Source organism: Trachypithecus francoisi, unplaced genomic scaffold (genome assembly GCF_009764315.1).
Source record: "Trachypithecus francoisi isolate TF-2019V2 unplaced genomic scaffold, Tfra_2.0 Lachesis_group1, whole genome shotgun sequence".
Taxonomy (NCBI): domain Eukaryota; kingdom Metazoa; phylum Chordata; class Mammalia; order Primates; family Cercopithecidae; genus Trachypithecus; species Trachypithecus francoisi.
In genome coordinates, this window is record NW_022681454.1 from 80,450,989 (window position 1) to 80,474,749 (window position 23,761).

General features: G+C 44.2%; 1 protein-coding gene across 2 annotated transcripts in view; it reads left to right on the top strand.

Moving 5' to 3' along the window:
* SCFD2 (sec1 family domain containing 2) overlaps positions 1-23,761 on the top strand; it is a 562,438-nt gene that overhangs the window by 527,494 nt on the left and 11,183 nt on the right. For both annotated transcript variants that reach the window (XM_033214691.1, XM_033214692.1), the window contains one exon: positions 21,393-21,512. In XM_033214691.1, the coding sequence (XP_033070582.1) occupies positions 21,393-21,512 (120 nt within the window). The remainder of the gene's footprint in view (positions 1-21,392; positions 21,513-23,761) is intronic.

Here is a 23,761-nt window from a genome sequence, read left to right on the forward strand (position 1 = left end):
AGCACCACACAGATAACATTTGGTATTTTGGCTCTTCTAAAATCAAGGGCAATCTTTATTTTTTGATTACAAGCAGCCTGACCTGCTAGTCTCATACAGCTTCTTCTGACCTGAGCACTATGGTCTTTTCTGGTCAGCACGTGTGGTCTAAGGTGGAGGACACAAGCTCTCTGGGACAGCACTATTGAAACTCTCCTCCTTGCAGTCTATGTTTTCACTTAAAATGAATCCACATAGCACACACCGGTCTTAGTGACAGCCCTTTGCTCTTCATTCTAGAACTGATTATATAGGATGATGAGTGGCTCTGCTCAGTCCTATGGCTAGCATCACATCAAAACCCACTTGGAAATGACTTTTGGATAAGTGCTAGAATTTATCTGGCTCATATCTGGGGTGGGTCAAAATGACTGACCAGCCCTTGAAGTGGGGATGAAAGGAGGAAAAAGTACACAAATGTGATCTATTTTTAACCTACTGTAGAGTTTCTAACTCTAAAAAGATTTCAATAAGATTACAGGCTGACCTCTCAGTCCATGCCAGGATTTCACTTGTAATAACTCTTGGAAGTAACAGAATGTTTTGCCAGCATCAAAGCATCTTTGAAATCATGAATTAATCTACCTAAGAGATCTGGCCTTTCAGAGTTCAATAAATGCATATTCCGGGAAAACAGTTCCACTCCAAAAGCCAGAGGACAGATGCCAGACAATCAGACTTTAAACCAAGCAGTAAACCTGCTGGAGTGGACCTGCAGGTCTCCTTCCTGCTGTTCCCAATTTTCAGCAACTTCTGTTGCAGTGCCTGATTGGTGCATTTTCCTTCTATATTTTTTAATAAAGCAGTGCAGTCAGCTTCTTCAAAGTGTTTAGGGACTTCTGAGTTGGTATAAGTAGGCCCAGAATTGGTCAGTGTCTCCCTATCCTAAGTAGCCCTTCATGGTGGCTAGTTGGTATAGAAACTCCCAGAGTAGACACAGTTTCCAACCTTTTCCACTTGAGCGTTCTCTTCCTTCATTCACAGGCGTGGCTTTACCCTGAAGAGAGACTAAAATAACAAGTCTGGACTTTCAGAGCCTGGTTAGTAAGGTCTGAGGATGGCCCAATTCCCATGTGTCCTCTCCCAGACAGGCTGCTGTGTCTGTGGTACAGTCAGACCCTGTAGAGGGGGGTCTGACCAAGGGTACAAATGAAGGCTCCACCCCACCTGCACTCGGAGAGTTGCAGTGTAGGTGACAGGAGGCCCTAACTCTGCTCTTTGTCCACAGATGTTCCACAAAAATAACTGTTTATTAGCCAAAGGGATCTTTGATCAAATATGTTTCAGAAACACTGGCTTAAACAACAAATTTGGTTGTTTCTTTGTAGTCCAACATCACAGTGCCTTTAATACACTAATGGACTTTACAATCCTTCCTGAGGAGAATATAGACTATATTATAGAACATAGTTGTGTTGTGTAAGGAATATCCACCTGCATTTTCTGTCACTGTTTCATGAAACAAGAGTGTCACTTGTTGTTCTTGTTGTTGTTGATCATGTTTATTTTGGAGTTTATTTTTTAATGACCCTTTCAAACACTGCAGAGTGTTTTCTACATCGCTTCCTGCTCCACTGTCCTCAAGCAGGCTCTACCTCGGAAGATGTTTAGAACCGTCCTGGGCCAGCACTGGGCTGTTGTGTTTCTCTCCATTTCAAACCCCCAGTGTTAGGGCTCATGACGAAATGCTCCGCCAGCTTAAGACTGATCTCAGAGGGAGGTTTCCAAGTAATGGATTTAAGAAAAAGGAATTTGTGTTCCCCCAGTTCCTCCAGCAGCTGTCAGGATCCATTCCTCAGCCTTTAGCTGTGAGGCCCCAGCTCTCAGTTGCCAGGGCATCTCATCTGTCTATAGGGGGTGGGGAGAATCCTGGTGGGCTGGCAACAAAGCCCTCTCCCCTCCAGTCCCCAAAGGAGAGTCATTTTGTTTGTTTTCTAAATGAGCCTTCTCCATGGCTGAACCCTCCTACCACTCCACATGGTACAGCAAAGAGTTACCTCTGGTGTATATGTTGAGGTTTGGACAAAATTGGAATGAACTTAAAGAGGAACACCCAGTAGGGCTTTGAGACACTGACTGTAATTTCCGAAAGAGCTACTTCTTTGAGATAGAAGTGAAGCCATCAAGAGAAGATGTCTACCACTCTGCTTTAAGGCCCTCCAGAAGAGGAGGATGCAAGATGCAGATGGAGTCTGACATGGTTATAACCATTTACCAGCCTCCTTCGTGTTGTTTTCCATCACCTCTTACTATCCAAAGTTATACAGAGAACCTGTGATGGGTGTGTACCATGGTTCAGCCAAGCTCTTACCATTTATTCTGATATTGATCCTCACGACAGCCTTAGAATGTAGGTCCTATCATTATCCCTGTTTACCAGTGAGGAAACTGAGGCCCAGAAATGTTACGCAGTAGATGTGAACCTCCAGGAGGCTGAGATGGGGTCTTACTCTCCTCTGTTCTCAGGCATTTTCCTAAGAGCACACAGGAAATAGTGACACCAGAATTTGTCCCAAGGTCACTCGTATTCCAAAGCCTAGCTCATAACCATATTTCTTGGCTCCAGGAGGCTGCCAGGCATTTTCTTGGAAGTTAAGTATTCATATGCTCATATGTCATTCTTTCTGGTTTCCTTTGTGGTTACTCATTAGCACAACTGCTCTCCCTTTTCAGCATCTATCCAGCTCATGAATAAAATCTATGCCTGGGCTGGTCATCGAGACAGCCAGTGTGAATGAGCTCCCTCAAGGGTCATCTGCTGCTACCTCATCTGCATCTCTGGGACTTGGCCCTGGGACTCATTGGCAGCACTCCTCAGGAGAATAAATGTATGCATTGGAGTTGAGTTGCCTCTACACATTGCATCTTCATTGTGTATTAGCTACCAACAGTTATTGCTCATTTCTTTCTTGTCACTTGCTGCCCTGCTCAGTTCTTCTGGAATCTGCTCCCTCCTCCCCTTCTCACTCAAGACCCACCAGTGCTGAGCCAGAAAGACACAAAAAGGCAAAGTCTGCTGAATAAAGTTATCAATGTGGAATCCTTCCCGTGCTTAGGGTGCTGCCGTAGAAATGGGAGAATTCTAGAGCTTGAAAGGCTCTAGCTGAGCTGCTCATCCATCCCTTCCAGATAGGAATGGTTTCGTGATGGTGCTGACACAGGGACACCCAGAAACAGGGTCTATAGACTGTGCGGGGATGAGAGCAGATGGAGAGGCTGGTGAGAGATGCGCTGGGTAACAGAGCCAGCAGTTACTCCCGTGGGGTGTAGAGTGTGTGCCCTCACAGCAGGTGATGGAAGGAACACAGGAGAGCATTGTCCAGGCCCCACGTGACTTCTTCAGGGCTCTATACATTTTGTTCTTACTTGTATAGCTGCAGTCATATACTGTTTTGTATCTATACATATTAGGTACCTTTCTCCAGACTGTTTTTCTTCAGACTAGTGTTTTTCTAACTGCACAACTTGATTCACTGCACATTAGTGGATCAAGATATCAGTTCAATGGTTTTGAACAGCATGTTTTACTGAAAAAGAATAGAACAGACTAGATCAGAGTTCACTGCATCTAGCAAGATAAAATAACACAACCCAGTCGCACATAGATACACACGCATGATTTAGATGTTTTCTTATCAAAAGAATGTGAACGCTATCACTGTGAGAATCAGAAAGCTGATTCTTTTCTTTTCTGCATCCTCAGCGGTCTTATTCTTTTCTGCATCCTCAGCGGTCGGCACCTGTATAGGCCTTACAAACAGCAGAGTCTCACCAGAAGTTGGGAGGGTGGTCAGGGTGGACCTGTTTTAGTCCTTATTCAGAAAGCAGCACAGCTCCAAGGCACTGGTTCCTCTTTCCAACTCCTGCCTTTAAGCCAAAAGCTTCTATGTCAGTTTCACAGGGGTTGCAAAGTAGCAGCCCCATCACTCAACTCCAGTGACCCTCAAAGGAGGCCCTGACCCTCCTTTCCAGCAGCTACTAAGCAAGGCAAAGCTGGTCATTGCTTCATCTGTAGGTAACCCCAAAGAAGCAGCAGCCCACTCGCTCTTGCCTCGCCCACCCTGCGTTGATGTGCACAAGGGGAAGGAAGCCTGCCTCCACCTCTGTCAAAGAAATCTGTTGCTCTCTTCTCCTTTCCACACGGACAGTGTGCAAATCTGTTTCTTCCAACTTCTTTGTTTCTCTAGAGAACAGAACAGAACAGAAGTAAACGGGTGTATTTTGTAGACTGAGAAATTCAAGGAATCAAGAGGAGAAATGTCCTCACAGAGTGGTCACATAGGAGAATGAGTGACACCAAGGGAGATTTGAGGGTCTTTCCTATTTAACATCTTTATTTTTTAAGTTAGATTTTATAAATGATAAACAGCTGTCTCTTTCATGCATTTCTTCCTCATACCATTTACTGTAAGCTATGCTAATAGCAATCACTTCATTCTACTGTGTTTGTTTACAACAGCCAGCAGAGAGTAGTGGTAACACATCTGGAGTCACACTATCTGGGTTAGAACCCAAGCTCCACCATTTACTAGCTATGTGACCTTGGGCACATCTCTTAACCTCTTTGTGCCTAAGTTTCATCATCTATAGATCAGGGATGATAATAGCATCTACTTTTGGGGGCTATTATGAGAATTAAATCAAGAATGCATATAAAGCACTCAGAACAATGTCTGGCCCATAGTAAGTACTACATAAATATTTGCTATTATTATTTTTATGGGTTTGTATCCCTGCCACACTGTGATGTCTGAAAAGAGCCACCTTGAATACCCTTGTATGCCTGTACATAGCCAGTGCTCAAGTATTTGGGGCACAAAGCCTAATTGTTGGGTGAACAAGTGAATTAAATAGAATAGAATAGATATGCTGCCCCCCCAAAAAGTCACAAACATTTCATATTTCACTACTGATTTGCTCTTGTCAGAAAGACATGGAGTGCTGAGTGCTCTTCTTTTGCTGTGCCTATGGGAAGCCATGTTCATAAGGCAGTAATGTGTTTTTCCAGACTCCTCTTTTTCTTTTCCACTGTGAGTAACTTGTTGAGCTCCTCAGTCTTGGGAGACATCGACTGTCCTTCTTGGGGCAAACTGTAGGGAGCCAGTGAAAATCTGGACACATGCCATGACAAGCTGTTTCACAGGAATGGAGGCCAGCAGGGCTAGACCCTGACCAACACAGAGGCAGAAGCCCCAAGCAACTCAGGCCCACAACTCTCCCAGGAGTACTTCAGCAGTGCAGTCTTCACGTACGGGAACTGAGCAAGAGCTCTGCTCTGCAAAGGTTTGCTGCTGCTCCTTGGGCAACCTCAGCACTGCAGGGAAATGGAGACCTCCATTCCAGGTAATTGGAAATGGCTCACAGAACTCAATCTTATTTATGTACATTTTTGCAGGCAGCGAAAGTTAAGAAAAATACCTGTGTGTCTAAGATTATCTGCATCAAACAACTCCTCTATGATAGGAAAGTCAGGGTAGCTGGATTTTGCCTTTACTAGAGTCAGAATTTCATCTGCGTCATATTGCAACTGGTTGAACTTACTTTCTTTGCAGTGTTTAGCATGCATTCCTGTTGAAATCAGATTGTCCAGAGAAGTCTTTCATCTCCACCTGTTCTGGTTATCTATTGCTACATACCAAGTCATCCCAAATCATTGATTTAAAATAGTACTGATCATTCATTTTACTCATGAATCTACACTCTGGGTAGAGCTCAGTAGGGAAGGATTCACCTGCAAGATGGCTCATTCATATAGTCAGAAAGTAGACGCCGAGCGGCAGCTGGCAGCGAGGGGCCGCAGTTTCTCTCCATGTGGGCCTTTTCATGTGGCCAAGATTTCTCACAGCATGGCAGCTGCATTCCAAGGGCAGGCATCCTAGGAGAGAGCCAGGATTCAGCTGTATTGTATTTTATGACCTAGCCTCAAATGCCACATAACATCACTTCCACAGCACTGTACTCTATTTGTCAAGGCCATCACAAATGCCTACCCAGGTTCAAGAGGAGGGGACACGCACTTTTCCTCTTGAAAATGGATCAAGAGCATGAGGAGCAGAAAATACTGTCATGGGCACTTTTGGAAAATACAATCTGTACTCCACCTAAATATGTTTGGCTGTCAAGCTGAGCAAGGCAGTGTTTGGCTAATCCTAGGAGTTTTCCTTCCAATCTAGAGGATGGAAAAGTCACTCATGCTTCTAAGCTGATTTCAAAATAAGTGAGCCCAGAAAGGCTTTGTCAATGAAAGGCCTGTTTGCTATTCTTCCATATGTTTTTTAACAATATAATATTTTTAAAACTACTTCCTGAGCTGGGGAACTTTCCTCTCCCAAGTTTGCTCCATCAAGTCCCATAAAGTAAGCCAGATGAGCTGGGGAGAAGAGCAAGTATACCCACTAGATCACTTTTCCAGCAGTTCTGAGAAGTGTTTGAAGTAACTTGATGTACTTCTCAACCAGAGGATAGACTTGCGGTTAGCCACACAGAGCAGTCAGCTTCAAAGGGCAGTGGGTGAAACCCACTAGGGGGTGGTTCTAGCAAACTAGGGAGAAATCGCTTTGGCAGAACCTGACATTCTTAAAACAGCCTTTTCTCCAAAATCCTTGTGCATGGAATAACTTGAGCTCCTTAGAGGAAAGCTTGATAATGATCTAATAAATAAATCAAAACATACCTTACCCCTCTCCCTACAACATTAATTTAATTTAAAACTAGCATGTCTAATAGGCAGCACTTTTAAAGTGCATTTCTGGAATTTGTGGTTTGGATCTCAATCTCCTGAAAATAATTTATTTTCTATCTACTCCATATGTTGGACCTCAGCTTGTTTTGACTAAAGGACACGATTTGTCAAGATGTTTTCTCTGCTAAAATTGACATGAGGAGGGTGGGTTTTATCTAATGAAACTGCATGAGGCCCTTTTACCTCCTTTTAAGTGTGCTTTTTAAGATGTTCTTTTTTGTTCTTTCATTTCTTATGTGGCCATGCTTAATTGGAAAACATTTTTTAAATTATGAAAAAGACTCACAGAAAGCCCAGTGCTTACCTCTGGGTCCCTTATCTGAGTGGATATGAGTCTCCCATTGCCTTAAGTTGCAACAAAAAGAGGACCACAAGGAGAACTAGAGCAACTGCTCAGGTAGGCTTTGAAAAGCTGCTGGTGTTGAGGGGTAAGAGTTAAAACTCTTTCCATTGGAAGTAAGATGCCAACAAATCGTAATAACTGAACTAAAGGAAAGTTTATTATGAGGCCCATGGGATGTCCTGGGGAACCCAAGGGCAGCAATGCAACAGGCCTCAGGAAGGATTGAGACTAAGAACTGGAAAGCCATCAGGAAACCAGACAGTTCTATGAGACCCATTCTGCTCTGAATGAGAACAGTGCCCTGCATTTTGTAGATTCTCAATAAATAGTATAAATGAATGGTTGAGTAGAGTAGCTATGCCACAGCTTTGACTGAACCTCATCTATCTTCAAGCTTTTGAGGTTAAGCTTCAATTCCCAGGGAAGGGTCTCTAGTTGGCCCACCCTGGGTCAGGGGGCCATTCCAGAACCAATCAACTGTGACTGAAGGACAGGGTCACACTGTGACTGCATGGATGCTAGGACCCTTTCGTATGACCATGTGGACAGGGGAGATTGTTGGCTTGTGGATTGGACAGATACCTGCAGAGGAATCTATAACAGGGGTAAAGGATGCTTTGGAATGCAGAACAAAAATCATAGGCTGTCAGTAAAAATTGATGTCAGGTCCTTGGATGGTGAGAGCTGAACATGCCTTGGAGGTCATGTAATCCAGTTACACATTGTTCGTATAAGAAAAACAAGACAGGGTGCAGTAGTGCTCCTGTAATTCCAGCTGCTGGGGAGGCTGAGGCAGGAGGATCGCTTGAGCCCAGAAGTTTGAGAGTAGCTTGGGCAACATAGCAAGACCCTGAAAAAAGAAAGAGAATAAAGAAAGACAGGAAAGAAGGAAGGAAGGAAGGAGGGAGGGAGGGAGGGAGGAAAGAAGGGGGAGGGAGGGAAAGAGAAAGAAAGAAAGAAAGAGAAAGAAAGAAAGAAAGAGAGTAAGAAAGAAAGAAAGAAAGAGGGAGAGAAAGAAAGAAAGAGAAAGAAAGAAGGAAGGAAGGAGAGAGAGAAAGAAAGAAAAGAAAGAGAGAGAAAAAAGAAAGAAAGAAGAAAGAAAAGAAATAAAGAAATGAAGAAAGAGAAAGAAAGAAAAGAAAGAAAGAAGGAAGGAAGGAAGGAGGGAGGGAGGGAGGGAGGAAAGGAGGGAGAGAAAAGAAAAGAAAAGAAAAAAGAAAAGAAAAGAAGCAAGACTCGAGGGCTGAACTATTGGATTAGGTCCATTGGACTTAAGGACATTTCTGACAAGAGGAAAATATCTCAGTGTTCACATTTGTTGATTAAATGAATACAAATCCTGGAATTCCTCTTTGCAACACTATTTGAAACCATTGTTTCTATTTTCTTTTTCTCAATCATACTCCATGCTATGAAATAGGGTTCAATATTTGCATAACATTAGCTAAACATGATCCATAAGTTCAAGTGAGATAGATTTTGGTATGAACTGTAAAGCAAAAACACAAACTTGATTTTGGCAGTCTGTATATTGCATCTGACAGTGTGCAATGATTGAGAGGCTCTTTTGTATGCTAGTCATTGTTGCGGTTAAGGAAGATATAGAGACAAACCAGGTTCCCTACCTGCCAAAGCACAGCTATATCATGTAGCTTACAGTTTGTTAAGGAGATGGATAAGCAAATTGAGGATTGCGGAGAGAAGAGATAAGTGGTGTGGTGGACGGAATGTGAGGGCACAGAAGAATAGCTCAGTCAGGGAGTCAGAGAAAACTTCCCAGGGGAGTTGGATTTTGCCAGACCAGCAGGAGTTAGGAACTCCGAAGTCATGAAATGCCATCATACATTGAGGTGAGTACAGGCAGTTCCAAATGACTGGAGCTAAGGGTGACATGCAGGGAGTAGAAGAATATGAAGACAGAGATAAGCAGAAACTAGATCCCAGAGGGCTGGAGTTTTGACATTTGACGAGAAACACTGAAGTGCCATTGGATGTTTGCTAGGAATATATAACCAGTTTACATTTTATGAAGTTCACCCTGGCAGCAGTGCATGAGACAGAAACAAGAGCAGACTGACTGGGGTGGGAAGGTGAGAGGATGAAAGTCTAAGGTCAAGTAGGGCCAAGGGACAAGGGGACGGGGATGAAGCCTGGTGGATTCCACAGGACGGGGATTGATGGGATGCAGCCGTAAATGAGTGGAAGCTGTCTAGGACCATTCGTTTAGTTTGGAGTGACTGGATGGACAGTGTTAACATTGTTTCCATCGGGAAGCAGAACTGGAAAAGAAGAAAACTTGCACTTTAGACTTGTTGAATGTAGGAGCCTGAGAGACAGCCTTATAGCTCAGCAGAGCCTGGGCCAGTGTTAGCAATCTGGGGACACTGGCATGTGTGAGGCATTGAACTATGGACAGGGACAGGGCCACCCAGGGAGGATGTTTGGGAGAAGATCAGGGGCCAGAGGCCAGAGCAGTCAAGAACACAGCTTGTCATGGAGCAAGTCGAGCAAGAGGAGCCCTCCAAGGAGGGAGAGAAGCTAAGAGGGCTTAGAAAGTAGAGGGCAGGGGGGAAGTTTCAGGAAAAAGGAAGCCATCAACTGCAGCAAATGAGGCAGAGAGGTCAAGCTGAACAGCCGACCGGCTCTAGCAGCATGGAAACCTTTTGCAATGGAATTAACTGTAAGTAAAAGTAAGTCCCACAGGCTCTGGTGATTGGCTGATGTTTCTAAAGAACCAAAAGTACAGAGTTTTAGGAGATGAATGCTAATAAAAATGCTTTTCGTTTGAAGAATTTGTGGAGAAAAGGCAGTATGTGGAATGAAAGGTACAACGGTTACAGCTCTGCAGCGAGATGGACTTTGATTTCAACCTCGACCCTACAGCTTACTAGTTCAGCCGCTTTGGACAAGTTATTCCACCTCGTTAAGCCTCTGTGTCTCTGTGTGAAATGGGGCTTCTGCCTACTTCATAGATTCCAAGGCTTGCATAAAGTGATGCTTGTCACTTACCCTCCCCCACCTGATTTTCCTCCATAGCACCCACCACCTTCCTTACTTACTGATTACTTACTTACTTACCCACTGACTTACTGATTTTATTGACCGTCGCTCTCCCTCTGCTAAAATATCAGCTCTGTGACAGCAGGGATGCTTTTCTCTTTGGTTCACTGATGAATCCCTGATGCTTAGAATGGTGTCTGGCCCCACAGTAGTTGGTCAATAAATATTTGTTGAATGGATGAATAAGTGAATAAAACATGAAACGTGATGTGTTCAGAGGGAGTGGCAGTGCTGTTACTAATTCCTGGGGGGAGAAAAGCCATTACCAAGGGCCAACTTCAGTGTCAGCCTGGGTGCTTCCGAGGCTTAGTACCCCTTAAGGCCAAAGCTCCTGTTGAACTGTCTTCCTTCTACAAGGCCCTGTCCATTGTTGTATGACCTGCCCCTTGCCTGTTGTAGGGACAAATGAATCACAAATAAAGAGAAACTGAGTGGAGGAGCACCATGTGGAGGAGGAATCAGGATCCCAAACTCTTAGAGGGCACCTGGAAACTGGAAGCAGCGCAGAAACCCTTCTTTTGGCAGCCCCAGTGATAGAAGACAATCACAACACATCAGGGGTGCACTCCTCCAAAGGGGTCTCAGCAGCCTCTGCTGCAAAGGCTGAGATGGAGTGGTGTAAGGAAACTGTCTTCTCTCACCAGAACTGATGTCTTAAAATCACAGCCAGCAAAGATTTAGAAAATGAAAGAAAGAACAATGACTCGAACTTACGTTATTAATCTGTGCATTTGCAATTGCAGTAGTTATGCTTCAGTCTTTCATCTTCAAAATGCCTTATACCATGAACTAACATGCAAACAGGGCTTAGTCATGTATGGCCGATTATAAGGAATGTGTTATTCTGATGGAAAAGACTGAAAAGACTCCACTTCCCAACAGTCTGCTGACTTGAACAGCTCCATAAGAAAAGTCTGGTATCAAAACATGAATCTAAACAGAAACCAAAATAGCAAACACCAACATGCATTAATTGGACCCGTTTATTTGTACTAAAACCAACATTCCTCCCACTCCTTAGCCCCAGGGTATTGTTCTTTGTTGTTGCAGTTTGTTTCTTTTTTTCCCTTTTCATCTGTCAATACATCCTTCCAGGATTCTCCCAATGTACTTTGAATTCCAGACTCTCTTATAGAAAGCGTATGTCTTTGGGAACATATTGTACCACGTTCAAGTTCTGGAGCCCATTTATTTCTGTCCCAGGATTAAGTGAGAAACAACAATTGTTTGTAGGGCTGGAAGGAAGATCCGGGTTACTTACTCAGGCAGAAGAACTATGCCAAAAGCAAAAGGGAGAGTTTCTAAGAAAAGAAGGGCCTTTCTTGTTAACTTGCGGATATGATTCATTCCTTCATGTAACTATTTCATTCATGCAACATTTACTGAAAGCTTACCAGGTGCTAAGTACTAAGCACAAACAGGCCAAAACCCACTGGTGTGGTCCACACCATGTCTATAGCCTGCAGGCCTTTCTTACTGATATGGAAAATCCCCAAGGTGTATAGTTGAGTAAGTATAAGGTAGACTGTTAAGGTCAAGATGATGATTACCTGTGGGGAGGTAGTGACAGGAGTAGGTCATGAGGGGGTCTCTTCAGGGTGCTGGTGTTCTGTTTCTTGGTCTGGGTGCTGGTTACACTGGTTTGTTTACTTTCAAAATTAATGGAGCAGCACACTGGTGATATGCATACACTCAGTAAATTATCATATGTTTAACAGATGTTCCCAAAAACAAATACCAGGTGTTCAGGTATGGCACAAGCCGCCGTGAATGCTCCAGCAAATAGTGTGTGTGGAGGAGAGAAAATAGAGTCATAAACCAGAGCACATCGTAAAAGCCTTATTTTTTTTTTTTTTTTAATTATACTTTAAGTTCTAGGGTACATGTGCATGACGTTATATCATGTATAACTCCCCAATGCAATCCCTCCCTCCTCCCCCCTCCCCATGATAGGCCCAGGTGTGATGTCCCCTTCCCGAGTCCAAGTGATCTCATTGTTCAGTTCCCACCTATGAGTGAGAACATGCGGTGTTTGGTTTTCTCTTCTTGTGATAGTTTGCTAAGAATGATGGTTTCCAGCTGCATCCATGTCCCTACAAAGGACGCAAACTCATCCTTTTGATGGCTGCATAGTATTCCATGGTGTATATGTGCCACATTTTCTTAATCCAGTCTGTCACAGATGACATTTGATTGGTTGATTCCAAGTCTTTGCTATTGTGAATAGTGCCGCAATAAACATACGTGTGCATGTGTCTTTGTAGTAGAGTAATTGATAATCCTTTGGGTATATACCAGTAGTGGGATGGCTGGGTCATATGGTACATCTAGTTCTAGATCCTTGAGGAATCGCCATACTGTTTTCCATAATGGTTGAACTAGTTTACAATCCCACCAACAGTGTAAAAGTGTTCCTATTTCTCCACTCCTCTCCAACACCTGTTGTTTCCTGACTTCTTAATGATTGCCATTCTAACTGGTGTGAGATGGTATCTCATTGTGGTTTTGATTTGCATTTCTCTGATGGCGAGTGATGATGAGCATTTTTCATGTGTCTGTTGGCTGTATGGATGTCTTCTTTTGAGAAATGTCTGTTCATATCCTTTCCCCACTTTTTGATGGGGTTGTTTGCTTTTTCTTGTATATTGTTTGAGTTGGTAGATTCTGGATATTAGCCCTTTGTCAGATGAGTAGGTTGCAAAATTTTTCCCATTCTGTAGGTTGCCGTTCACTCTGATGGTAGTTTCTTTGGCTGTGCAAAAGCTCTTTAGTTTAATAGATCCCATGTGTCAATTTTGCTTTTGCTGCCGTTGCTTTTGGTGTTTTAGACATGAAGTCCTTGCCCATGCCTATGTCCTGAATGGTACTACCTAGATTTTCTTCTAGGGTTTTTATGGTATTAGGTCTAACATTAAGTCTCTAATCCATCTTGATTAATTTTCGTATAAGGGTAAGGAAAGGATCCAGTTTCAGCTTTCTACTTATGGCTAGCCATTTTTCCCAGCACCATTTTTAAATAGGGAATCCTTTCCCATTTCTTGTTTCTCTCAGGTTTGTCAAAGATCAGATGGCTGTAGATGTGGTATTATTTCTGAGGACTCTGTTCTGTTCCATTGGTCTATATCTCTGTTGTGGTACCAGTACCATGCTGTTTTGGTTACTGTAGCCTTGTAGTATAGTTGAAGTCAGGTAGCGTGACGCCTCCAGCTTTGTCCTTTTGACTTAGGATTGTCTTGGCAATGCGGGCTCTTTTTTGGTTCCATATGAACTTTAAAGCCGTTTTTCAATTCTGTGAAGAAAGTCATTGGTAGCTTGATGGGGATGGCATTGAATCTATAAATCACCTTGGGCAGTATGGCCATTTTCACGATATTGATTCTTCCTATCCATGAGCATGGTATGTTCTTCCATGTTTTGTGTCCTCTTGATTTCACTGAGCAGTGGGTTGTAGTTCTCCTTGAGAGGTCCTTTACCCTTGTAAGTGGATTCCTAGGTTTTTATTCTCTTTGAAGCAATTGTGAATGGAAGTTGATTCCTGATTTGGCTCTCTGCTTGTCTGTTACTGGTGTATAAGAATGCTTGTGATTTTTGCACATTAATTGTATCCTGAGACTTTGCTGAAGTTGCTTATCAGCTTAAGCAGATTTTGGGCTGAGACAATGGGGTTTTCTATATACAATCATGTCATCTGCAAACAGGGACAATTGACTTCTTCTTTTCCTAACTGGATACCCTTGATTTCTTTCTCTTGCCTGATTGCCCTAGCCAGAACTTCCAACACTATGTTGAATAGGAGTGGTGAGAGAGGGCATCCCTGTCTTGTGCCAGTTTTCAAAGGGATTTTTCCAGTTTTTGCCCATTCAGTATGATATTAGCTGTGGGTTTGTCATAAATAGCTCTTATTATTTTGAGGTACGTTCCATCAATACCAAATTTATTGAGCGTTTTTAGCATAAAGGGCTGTTGAATTTTGTCAAAAGCCTTTTCTGCATCTATTGAGATAATCATGTGGTCTTGTCTTTGGTTCTGTTTATATGCTGGATTACGATTGATTTGCGAATGTTGAACCAGCCTTGCATCCCAGGGATGAAGCCCACTTGATCATGGTGGATAAGCTTTTTGATGTGCTGCTGAATCCGGTTGCCAGTATTTTATTGAGGATTTTTGCATCGATGTTCATCAGGGATATTGGTCTAAAATTCTCTTTTTGTTGTGTCTCTGCCAGGCTTTGGTATCAGGATGATGTTGGCCTCATAAAAGAGTTAGGGAGGATTCCCTCTTTTTCTATTGATTGAAATAGTTTCAGAAGGAATGGTACCAGCTCCACCTTGTACCTCTGGTAGAATTCAGTGTGAATCCATCTGGTCCTGGACTTTTTTTGGTGGGTAGGCTATAATTGTTGCCTCAATTCAGAGCCTGCTATTGGTCTATTCAGGGATTCAACTTCTTCCTGGTTTAGTCTTGGGAGAGTGTAAGTGTCAGGAAATTATCCATTTCTTCTAGATTTTCCAGTTGATTTGTGTAGAGGTGTTTATAGTATTCTCTGATGGTAGTTTGTATTTCTGTGGGGTCGGTGGTGATATCCCCTTTATCATTTTTTATTGCGTCTATTTGATTCCTCTCTCTTTTCTTCTTTATTAGTCTAGCTAGCGGTCTGTCAATTTTGTTGATCTTTTCAAAAAACCAACTCCTGGATTCATTGATTTTTTGGAGGGTTTTTTGTGTCTCTATCTCCTTCAGTTCTGCTCTGATCTTAGTTATTTCTTGCCTTCTGCTAGCTTTTGAATGTGTTTGCTCTTGCCTCTCTAGTTCTTTTAATTGTGATGTTAGAGTGTCAATTTTAGATCTCTCCTGCTTTCTCTTGTGGGCATTTAGTGCTATAAATTTCCCTCTACACACTGCTTTAATGTGTCCCAGAGATTCTGGTATGTTGTATCTTTGTTCTCATTGGTTTCAAAGAACATCTTTATTTCTGCTTTCATTTCGTTATGTACCCAGTAGTCATTCAGGAGCAGGTTGTTCAGTTTCCATGTAGTTGAGCGGTTTGGATTGAGTTTCTTAGTCCTGAGTTCTAGTTTGATTGCACTGTGGTCTGAGAGACAGTTTGTTATAATTTCTGTTCTTGTACATTTGCTGAGGAGTGCTTTACTTCCAATTATGTGGTCAATTTTGGAATAAGTGCGATGTGGTGCTGAGAAGAATGTATATTCTGTTGATTTGGGGTGGAGAGTTCTATAGATGTCTATTAGGTCCGCTTGGTGCAGAGATGAGTTCAATTCCTGGATATCCTTGTTAACTTTCTGTCTCGTTGATCTGTCTAATGTTGACAGTGGAGTGTTGAAGTCTCCCATTATTATTGTATGGGAGTCTAAGTCTCTTTGTAGGTCTCTAAGGACTTGCTTTATGAATCTGGGTGCTCCTGTATTGGGTGCATATATATTTAGGAGAGTTAGCTCTTCCTGTTGAATTGATCCCTTTACCATGATGTAATGGCCTTCTTTGTCTCTTTTGATCTTGATGGTTTAAAGTCTGTTTTATCAGAGACTAGGATTGCAACCCCTGCTTTTTTTGTTCTCCATTTGCTTGGTAGATCTTCCTCCATCCCTTTATTTGAGCCTATGTATGTCTCTGCATGTGAGATGGGTCTCCTGAATACAGCAGACTGATGGGTCTTGACTCTTGATCCAGTTTGCCAGTCTGTGTCTTTTAATTGGAGCATTTAGTCCATTTACATTTAAGGTTAATATTGTTATGTGTGAACTTGATCCTGTCATTATGATATTAACTGGTTATTTTGCTCGTTAGTTGATGCAGTTTCTTCCTAGCCTCGATGGTCTTTACATTTTGGCATGTTTTTGCAATGGCTGGTACCGCTTGTTCCTTTCCATGTTTAGGGCTTCCTTCAGGTCTCTTGTAAGGCAGGCCTGGTGGTGACAAATCTCTAAGCATTTGCTTATCTGTAAAGGATTTTATTTCTCCTTCACTGATGAAGCTTAGTTTGGCTGGATATGAAATTCTGGGTTGAAAATCTTTTCTTTAAGAACGTTGAATATTGGCCCCCACTCTCTTCTGGCTTGTAGAGTTTCTGCCGAGAGGTCTGCTGTTATTCTGATGGGCTTCCCTTTGTGGGTAACCCGACCTTTCTCTCTGGCTGCCCTTAAGATTTTTTCCTTCATTTCAACTTTGGTGAATCTGGCAATTATGTGTCTTGGAGTTGCTCTTCTGGAGAGTATCTTTGTGGCGTTCTCTGTATTTCCTGAATTTGAATGTTGGCCTGCCCTACTAGGTTGGGGAAGTTCTCCTGGATGATATCCTGAAGAGTGTTTTCCAACTTGGTTCCATTTTCCCCCTCACTTTCAGGCACCCCAATCAGACGTAAATTTGGTCTTTTTACATAATCCCATACTTCTTGCAGGCTTTGTTCATTTTTTTCTTCTTTTTTCTTTTGGTTTCTCTTCTCGCTTCATTTCATTCATTTGATCCTCAATCGCTGATACTCTTTCTTCCAGTTGATCGAGTCGGTTACTGAAGCTTGTGCATTTGTCACGTATTTCTCGTGTCATGGTTTTCATCTCTGTCATTTCGTTTATGATCTTCTCTGCATAATTAATCTAGCTGTCAATTCTTCCACTTTTTTCAAGATTTTTAGTTTCTTTGCGCTGGGTACGTAATTCCTCTTTAGCTCTGAGAGGTTTGATGGACTGAAGCCTTCTTCTCTCATCTCGTCAAAGTCATTCTCTGACCAGCTTTGATCCGTTGCTGGCGATGGGCTGCGCTCCTTTGCAGGGGGAGATGCGCTCTTATTTTTTGAATTTCCAGCTTTTCTGCCCTGCTTCTTCCCCATCTTTGTGGTTTTATCTGTCTCTGGACTTTGATGATGGTGACGTACGGATGGGGTTTTGGTATAGGTGTCCTTCCTGTTTGATAGTTTTCCGTCTGACAGTCAGAAGGACTGTCTGTTGGTCTGTTGGAGATTGCTTGAGGTCCACTCCAGACCCTGTTTGCCTGGGTATCAGCAGCAGAGGTTGCCGAAGATAGAATATTGCTGAACAGCGAGTGTACCTGTCTGATTCTTTCTTTGGAAGTTTCCTCTCAGGGGTGACGCCACCCTGTGAGGTGTGGGGTGTCAGACTGCCCCTAGTGGGGGATGTCTCCCAGCTAGGCTACTCAGGGGTCAGGGACCCACCTGAGCAGGCAGTCTGTCCGTTCTCGGATCTCAACCTCCGCGTTAGGAGATCCACGCTCTCCCCAAAGCTGTCAGACAGAGTCGTTCGCGTCTGCACCGCCCCCGCTCTTTCCCCTAATGGGCTGCAGCTGTGCGCTGTCCGCAGAGGTAGAGTCTACAGAGACAGGCAGGCTTCCTTGAGCTGCTGTGAGCTCCACCAGTTCGAGCTTCCCAGCGGCTTTGTTTACCTACTTAAGCCTCAGCAATGGCGGGCGCCCCTCCCCCAGCCTCGCTGCTGCCTTGCGGATAGATCGCCGCAGACGGCTGTGTTAGCAGTGAGGGAGGCTCCGTGGGCGGGGACCCTCCGGCCAGGTGTGGATATATTCTCTGGTGTGCCTGTTTCCTTAAAGCGCAGTATTGGGGTGGGAGTTACCCGATTTTCCAGGTGTTGTGTGTCTCAGTTCCCCTGGCTAGGAAAAAGGGATTCCTTCCCCTTGCGCTTCCAGGTGAGGCGATGCCTCGCCCTGCTTGAGCTCACGCTGGTCAGGCTGCAGCAGCTGACCAGCACCGATTGTCCGGCACTCCCTAGCGAGATGACCCCAGTACCTCAGTTCAAAACGCAGAAATCACCGGTTCTGTGTCGCTCGCGCTGGGAGTGGAGACTGGAGCTGCTCCTATTCGGCATCTTGCTCCGCCCCTCCGTAAAAGCCTTATATGCTAAACTACAGAGTTCGAACTTTATCCCAAAAGTTATGAGATTCTATGCAGAGAATCTGATCATGTGATGGAGCCGAGAGGTGTTTAAGAGTGTGGCCTCTGGCGTTTTGCTCCTGGATCCATTACTGTGCATGAACCTCAATTTCTGCATTTGCAAAATACACTAATAATTGTGTTTGCTTTCTAAGGATATTTTGAGAATTAAATGAGATAATACCAAAAAAAGTACAATGTTTGCTATATTCAATAACAAATATTTGTATTTTAGAAAACGTACTTGGCAGAAATGAGGAGAATGGATGGGGTATGGCCAAACTGCATAGGGGAGACAAACTAGAAGACTGTAGCAGTGATCTAATGTGGAAGTAATCAAGGAGATGTTGATAACTTTAAGTAGGTAGAATGAATAGAACTTCATCTGGGAGATGAAAGAGACAGCAAAATCTAAGATGCCTCTCATGTGCCTGGCTCAGGTGACTGTGAAGGTGGTGATGCTGTTAAAAATTCAAGAGAAGGAAAGTTTTTGGGGAAAAGATCATGGATCACATTTGAAACTTGTCAAGTTCAGAAATCCCGGGAGGTATCGTCCACAGGAGCTGGGTGGTGCTGTCCACAGGAGCTCAACAGAGATGACTGAGCAAAAGACATAGGTTTGAGAGGTACATAAAAAATGAGAAGATGAGGTCCTTCAGGGATGTTGCATTGAGTGCAAAGGGCAAGGAGCCAAGGATGGAGCCATAAGTAACAACATTTAAAGGGGCAGACCAAGAAAGGGAACCTATTAAGAAATCTGAGAAGAAATAATTAGAAGGGTAGAAGGAACCACCTAGAGAAAGTGCTATCATGGTACCTAAGAAGGGTGTCATCAGCTGTGACAAATGCCACAGAAATGTCAGGTTAGATGACAACAAAGGAGTGTCCATTGACTCCTACAATATGAGCCACTGGTGACTCCTGTGAGAGCAATTCCAGGGCACAGTAGGACAAAAGCAGGGTTGCTATGGTGTCTGATATGCAGATTGGAAGAAAGCAGTTGACAAACGTGGTCAGGGAGAAACAGAGGTACAGAGTAGGATGCGGACTTGAGTCTTTTTCTGAAGATGAGAGTGTTTTGAAATTTTTTCCAGTATTCACCACCACCTATTTTGAGGCCATTAGATAGTCCCCCAGTCCTCTCTCTTCTCTCTGTCCTTCCTTTCCTCCTGCCTGCTGCCTTTGCATTCTGAATTTCCTCTTCAGAAGCCAAGGAATAATGACATAACTGGGAACACTTAATGCATCATCCTTTCAAGTGCTTTTAGAATAAGATGTTGAGACATGGGTATAATCAGGCAAGGGAGCCAGAGATCTCAGCTGAGAAAGGAGTTGGGGGTGGTAAGAGAAAGGGCGTCCTCTTGCCCTGCTCCTCCCCCAGGCACTCCTCTGGACTGCCTGTGACCCACAGATGCGTTGTGATGGGCATGTACACTTATACCTTCATTCCCCCTCTTCTTGCTGGAGGTGAAGCCTGTTACCCACCTTCTGGCTTTGGTGGCCACGCAGGCAGCTGGCAGACTTTTTCCTGCAAGGACTCCATGCATGCTCCATTCTGGCTGGGCCTCCCTGTCCCGCTCCACCCTTCTGGTGACTGATTGTCTCTGAAACTTGGCTCACACTATTTCTCCTGCCCACTCCTCATCAAACCAACTGTGGCTTCCAGATTCAGCTCAAAACATACTGTCTTCAGGAATCCCTTCTTGTCCCCTCAGTGTCTCCATCACTGAGTCTAGTTATTGGTCATTTTGTATTTCCTGAATGGTTACTTTGAGTTATTCTCATTTTAGTATATAAGAATATTTTTGCCTCATTGATGAAATCATAGGGAATCAGCAGGAATTCTCCACAGCATCTTGTGTAGGTTCCATGCAACATGGACCCTCAGCTCAGGCTAGCTTGAAGAAGTTAAGGGCTGTAAGTCTGTACTGTACTGTAAGCACCTTGACGGGGGGGGCCCTGTGCTCTTTCATCCTTGTACACCCTCTGCCTCCACCTACCTACCGCTTTAACTATTTATTATTTCCACAAACATTTATTGAGCACCTATTATGTACCAGAAATTGTACTAGGTAAGCTGGGAATAGCATAAACCAGGAGGATGAGGCTTTTGCTTCATGGAATTTATGTTCTAGTAGAGAAGATGGCCAACAGGTAAACAAATAAATAAACAAATAGAGTAACGACAAGCTGTTTTACATGTTTTGAAGGAAATAAACAGAGCCATGCAACAAAGAAGGGGGCACATTTATACTGAGACCTGAAGATTAACAAGAAAGAAAGAAGTTGTCCCTCAGCCTTCTCTTGTTTTTAGTAGCTCCTGCTCCTTTAACTTTTCTTTCAATTAAATCTTTATTGAAAGAGACATAATAAGGAGTTGTGTTATACATTTTCCCAGTCAATGAGTTCGCAGACCACTGGGACATCTGATAGCTAAGAAATCATCGTCTCTCTAAGGGCTGTTTATCACACCTGCATAATGGAGGTAGTGACACAGGATTTTTCTCACCCACTTTGCCAACCAGGGACCTCCACAGCCAGCAATGCCCCACTCCCAGGCCTTGCTAGACCCCAGGCTTGCCACAGGAGTTGCCCCACCTACTCGGCCCACTGGGCCATACATGGCTTGTGCACTGGCTCAGCCCGTGGCTAGGCAGACATGCCCCAGCTCACCCATGTTATAGCTTGTACTCGCATTCAGCGGTTCCCAAGTTCTTGTCCCATGCCCAAGAAGAACAAGGTCACACTGACAATTGAAAAGTGAGGAGGGTGGAGAAGAATTTTACTGAGCAACAGAACAGCTCTCAGCAGAGAGGGGATGCAAGGGTGGTCCCCAACTGAAGTCAGTTGGTTTCGCTCTGTGTGTAGCTGTGTCTGAGGCTTTTATGGGCTCAGAATGGGAAGTGCCTGCTGATTGGTTTGCAAGTATGCAAAAAAAGGCTAAAACAAAGTCACCACTGAAAGATAGACATGACAGTGTAAAAAACCAATTAGGGAAGTGTAGGTATATGTAAAATAGGGGAAGGGTAGGGATCAATCAGAGGAAAACACACCAAATGGGAAGACAGGTTCTCAATCCAGTACATGGATTTACCTGGGACTTGTAGCTAGGCTTTAAACTGTCATCAGGTTTCACCAGGGTCCCACCCCTATCTGCCTAGGATTTATCTGCCTTCTGCCACTATCAGTAGTAGTCCTGAGGTTTCTACAGAGGGACAGTGAAGATGGCACCCAGCTGCATCACACCTGCATCACTGCCGTCCATCTGATATTGCTGGTGTTTTGTTTTGCAGGTGAGCCACCCTCATCCTAGTGACTACCCTGTCCTGATCCTCTTTGTGGTAGGTGGGGTCACAGTCTCTGAAGTGAAAACGGTCAAAGATCTTGTGGCATCATTGAAACCAGGAACCCAGGTACTGAGTCTTCCATGATTTGAACAAGAGCTCAGAGGCAGGGGTGTGACGGATGGGTGAGGGCCCTCCACCTAGGGGTCCCAGTGCCCATCTCCTAGTCTGCCTGCCTATCACCCTCCTGGCTTTGTTCCCTCCCTCCTGCTGCCACCTGTGTCACAATGTCTTCCTGCAGCCAGAACCAGCCCTACATGCCCATACAGGAACAAACAAGTTCCTTTGTTCCCAGTGGTGCAGGACTGGGTCATTTTGATAAAGTCTATCATGACAGATTAAATGCTATGACACCAGGCAAATTAGCTCTAAATGGAAACTCTGTTGTTTGCAAAATAAACTGGGGTAGGGTGGAGTCCGGTGGGGTGAAGGAAGGGAGGAGAGCTCTTCTTTTGTAGCTCTGGGCTTCTGGGGCTAAGGTACTATTACCCCTATTCCTGATTCCTTAGGGTCCTATATTCTCTGATGTCCAATCAGTGTTGAATCACTCAGGAGTTTTCACTGCTCTCTAGGCTCCAGATAATGGAGGGATGACTCCAAGAACCACCTCCCAACTGTGGCAATTAGAGAGTAGAGTCAGAGGAGTGTGGGAAGGAGCATTGTCCAGACAATGACTAGTGTTGTAGCTTTCTTCTCTATACCTCCTGCCAGGCCCCATCCCATCCCCTAAACAAGAAAACTGGCTCTGTGGCCCAGTAGTGAAGAACGTAGACCTTTCTATTTTATGGGCCCAAGTTCCAATCCTATCTCTGCCTTTGACTAATCAGGTGATCTGGGAGGGAAAAGCCTTCAGTTTCCTCATTTAGGAAATGGGCCAAGGTGGCTGTGAATCTTAAATCAGAATAGGCTTGAGAATATGCTTCTTAGCACTGTGCCTGGCTCAGAACTCTCAGTCAATGATGGCTGCAGTTATTCCCAGCCGTTTTTGAGCAGTCACCACACTGCTGTGCTGGAGGATTTGAGGCTCACAGAATGAGGCAGCAGGAGCCCAGGGAGAGAGGCTTCTGGAAGAGGAGAACCCCTGCCTCTGGAAGTTCTCCCGTGACTGGGGATGCACAGCCTGTTAAATTGGTAAGATGTAAAACCCTTGCCTTAGTGTGTTCCCCAAAACAGCCCCGAAGCCAGGGATGAGAGAGCAGGTAGTTTACTTGGCAGATGATCCCAAGAAGCAGAAGTGAAGAACTCAGAAAAAAAAAAGACAGTGAAGAAGAAAAGCCACAAAACAACACACTGCCAAGCTGGGTATGCTCTGGGTGCGCGGTCCTCCAGAGGCCCCTGAGGAGCTGGTGTTACATGGCTCAGAATTGTCATGCCAGAGGTCAGAGAACCTGGGATGTCTTCCCTTCCACTCTCATCCCCCCAGGTTGAGACTTGACTCTGGGGGTGTTATCTTCCCAGTGCTTTGGGGTTACAGCTTTGTGCCACCTCCTACCTCCACCCACTACTGTACATATCCACACAGCCAGCTCCAGGAGCTGCATCCTTCCCTTTTGTGACATCCTACCTGTTGCTCCGGGCTCTTTCCACGTCTCTACCCACCTCCACCATCTATACTGGGAAATGCAGATCTGGACTTCTCCCTGACTACTTCATATTTACTGGTCTAGTCTCCTCAATCAAATATAAATTCCTTGAGGACAAAGGCTGGGGCTTTCCAGGCCTGAGCAAATGGCAGTGACTCAGTAACCCTTGTAGTTTGAGGGGTTTATTGACTCCAAGAGAACTGGCCTGGTAGGAGCAGTCTGTGTTGTTAGAGTGACTGAGCTACCAGGTTAAGTCAAGAAGGTCTGGTCCCTGCTGGTCTCCAGACACCCAACTGAGGAATGGGACCTGGATACCTAGAGAGCTACAGCAGGCTCTTGAGCAGGGCAGTGACCAGTTTTTGACTATGATCATTCTTCTGTTACTATCACCTGTTATGGTCATAGCTGGTAAGATTTCTGATAAATTTGCAAATTCTGCTTCATTTAACACCCTCCTTGCCAGCAGTGATACGGTTCTGTTTAATGAATGATTGCCTTTTTGAGAAAGACCTCTTTTTTTTTTTCATCAGAAACCACACTTCTTGCTGCCCCTAACATGGTGAACCAAATTCTTAGCTCTTCAGAACAGTGATGCATTATAATAGCCTGACAGATATGTTAATCCCTACTCTAAAAGGATAAAATGCAGACGTTTTCAAAGCCCTGTGACCTGAGTTTGACAGCAGAGCCCCAGAATCTACAGTGACTTTGCTGCAATCTGACCCTGTGCTCAGT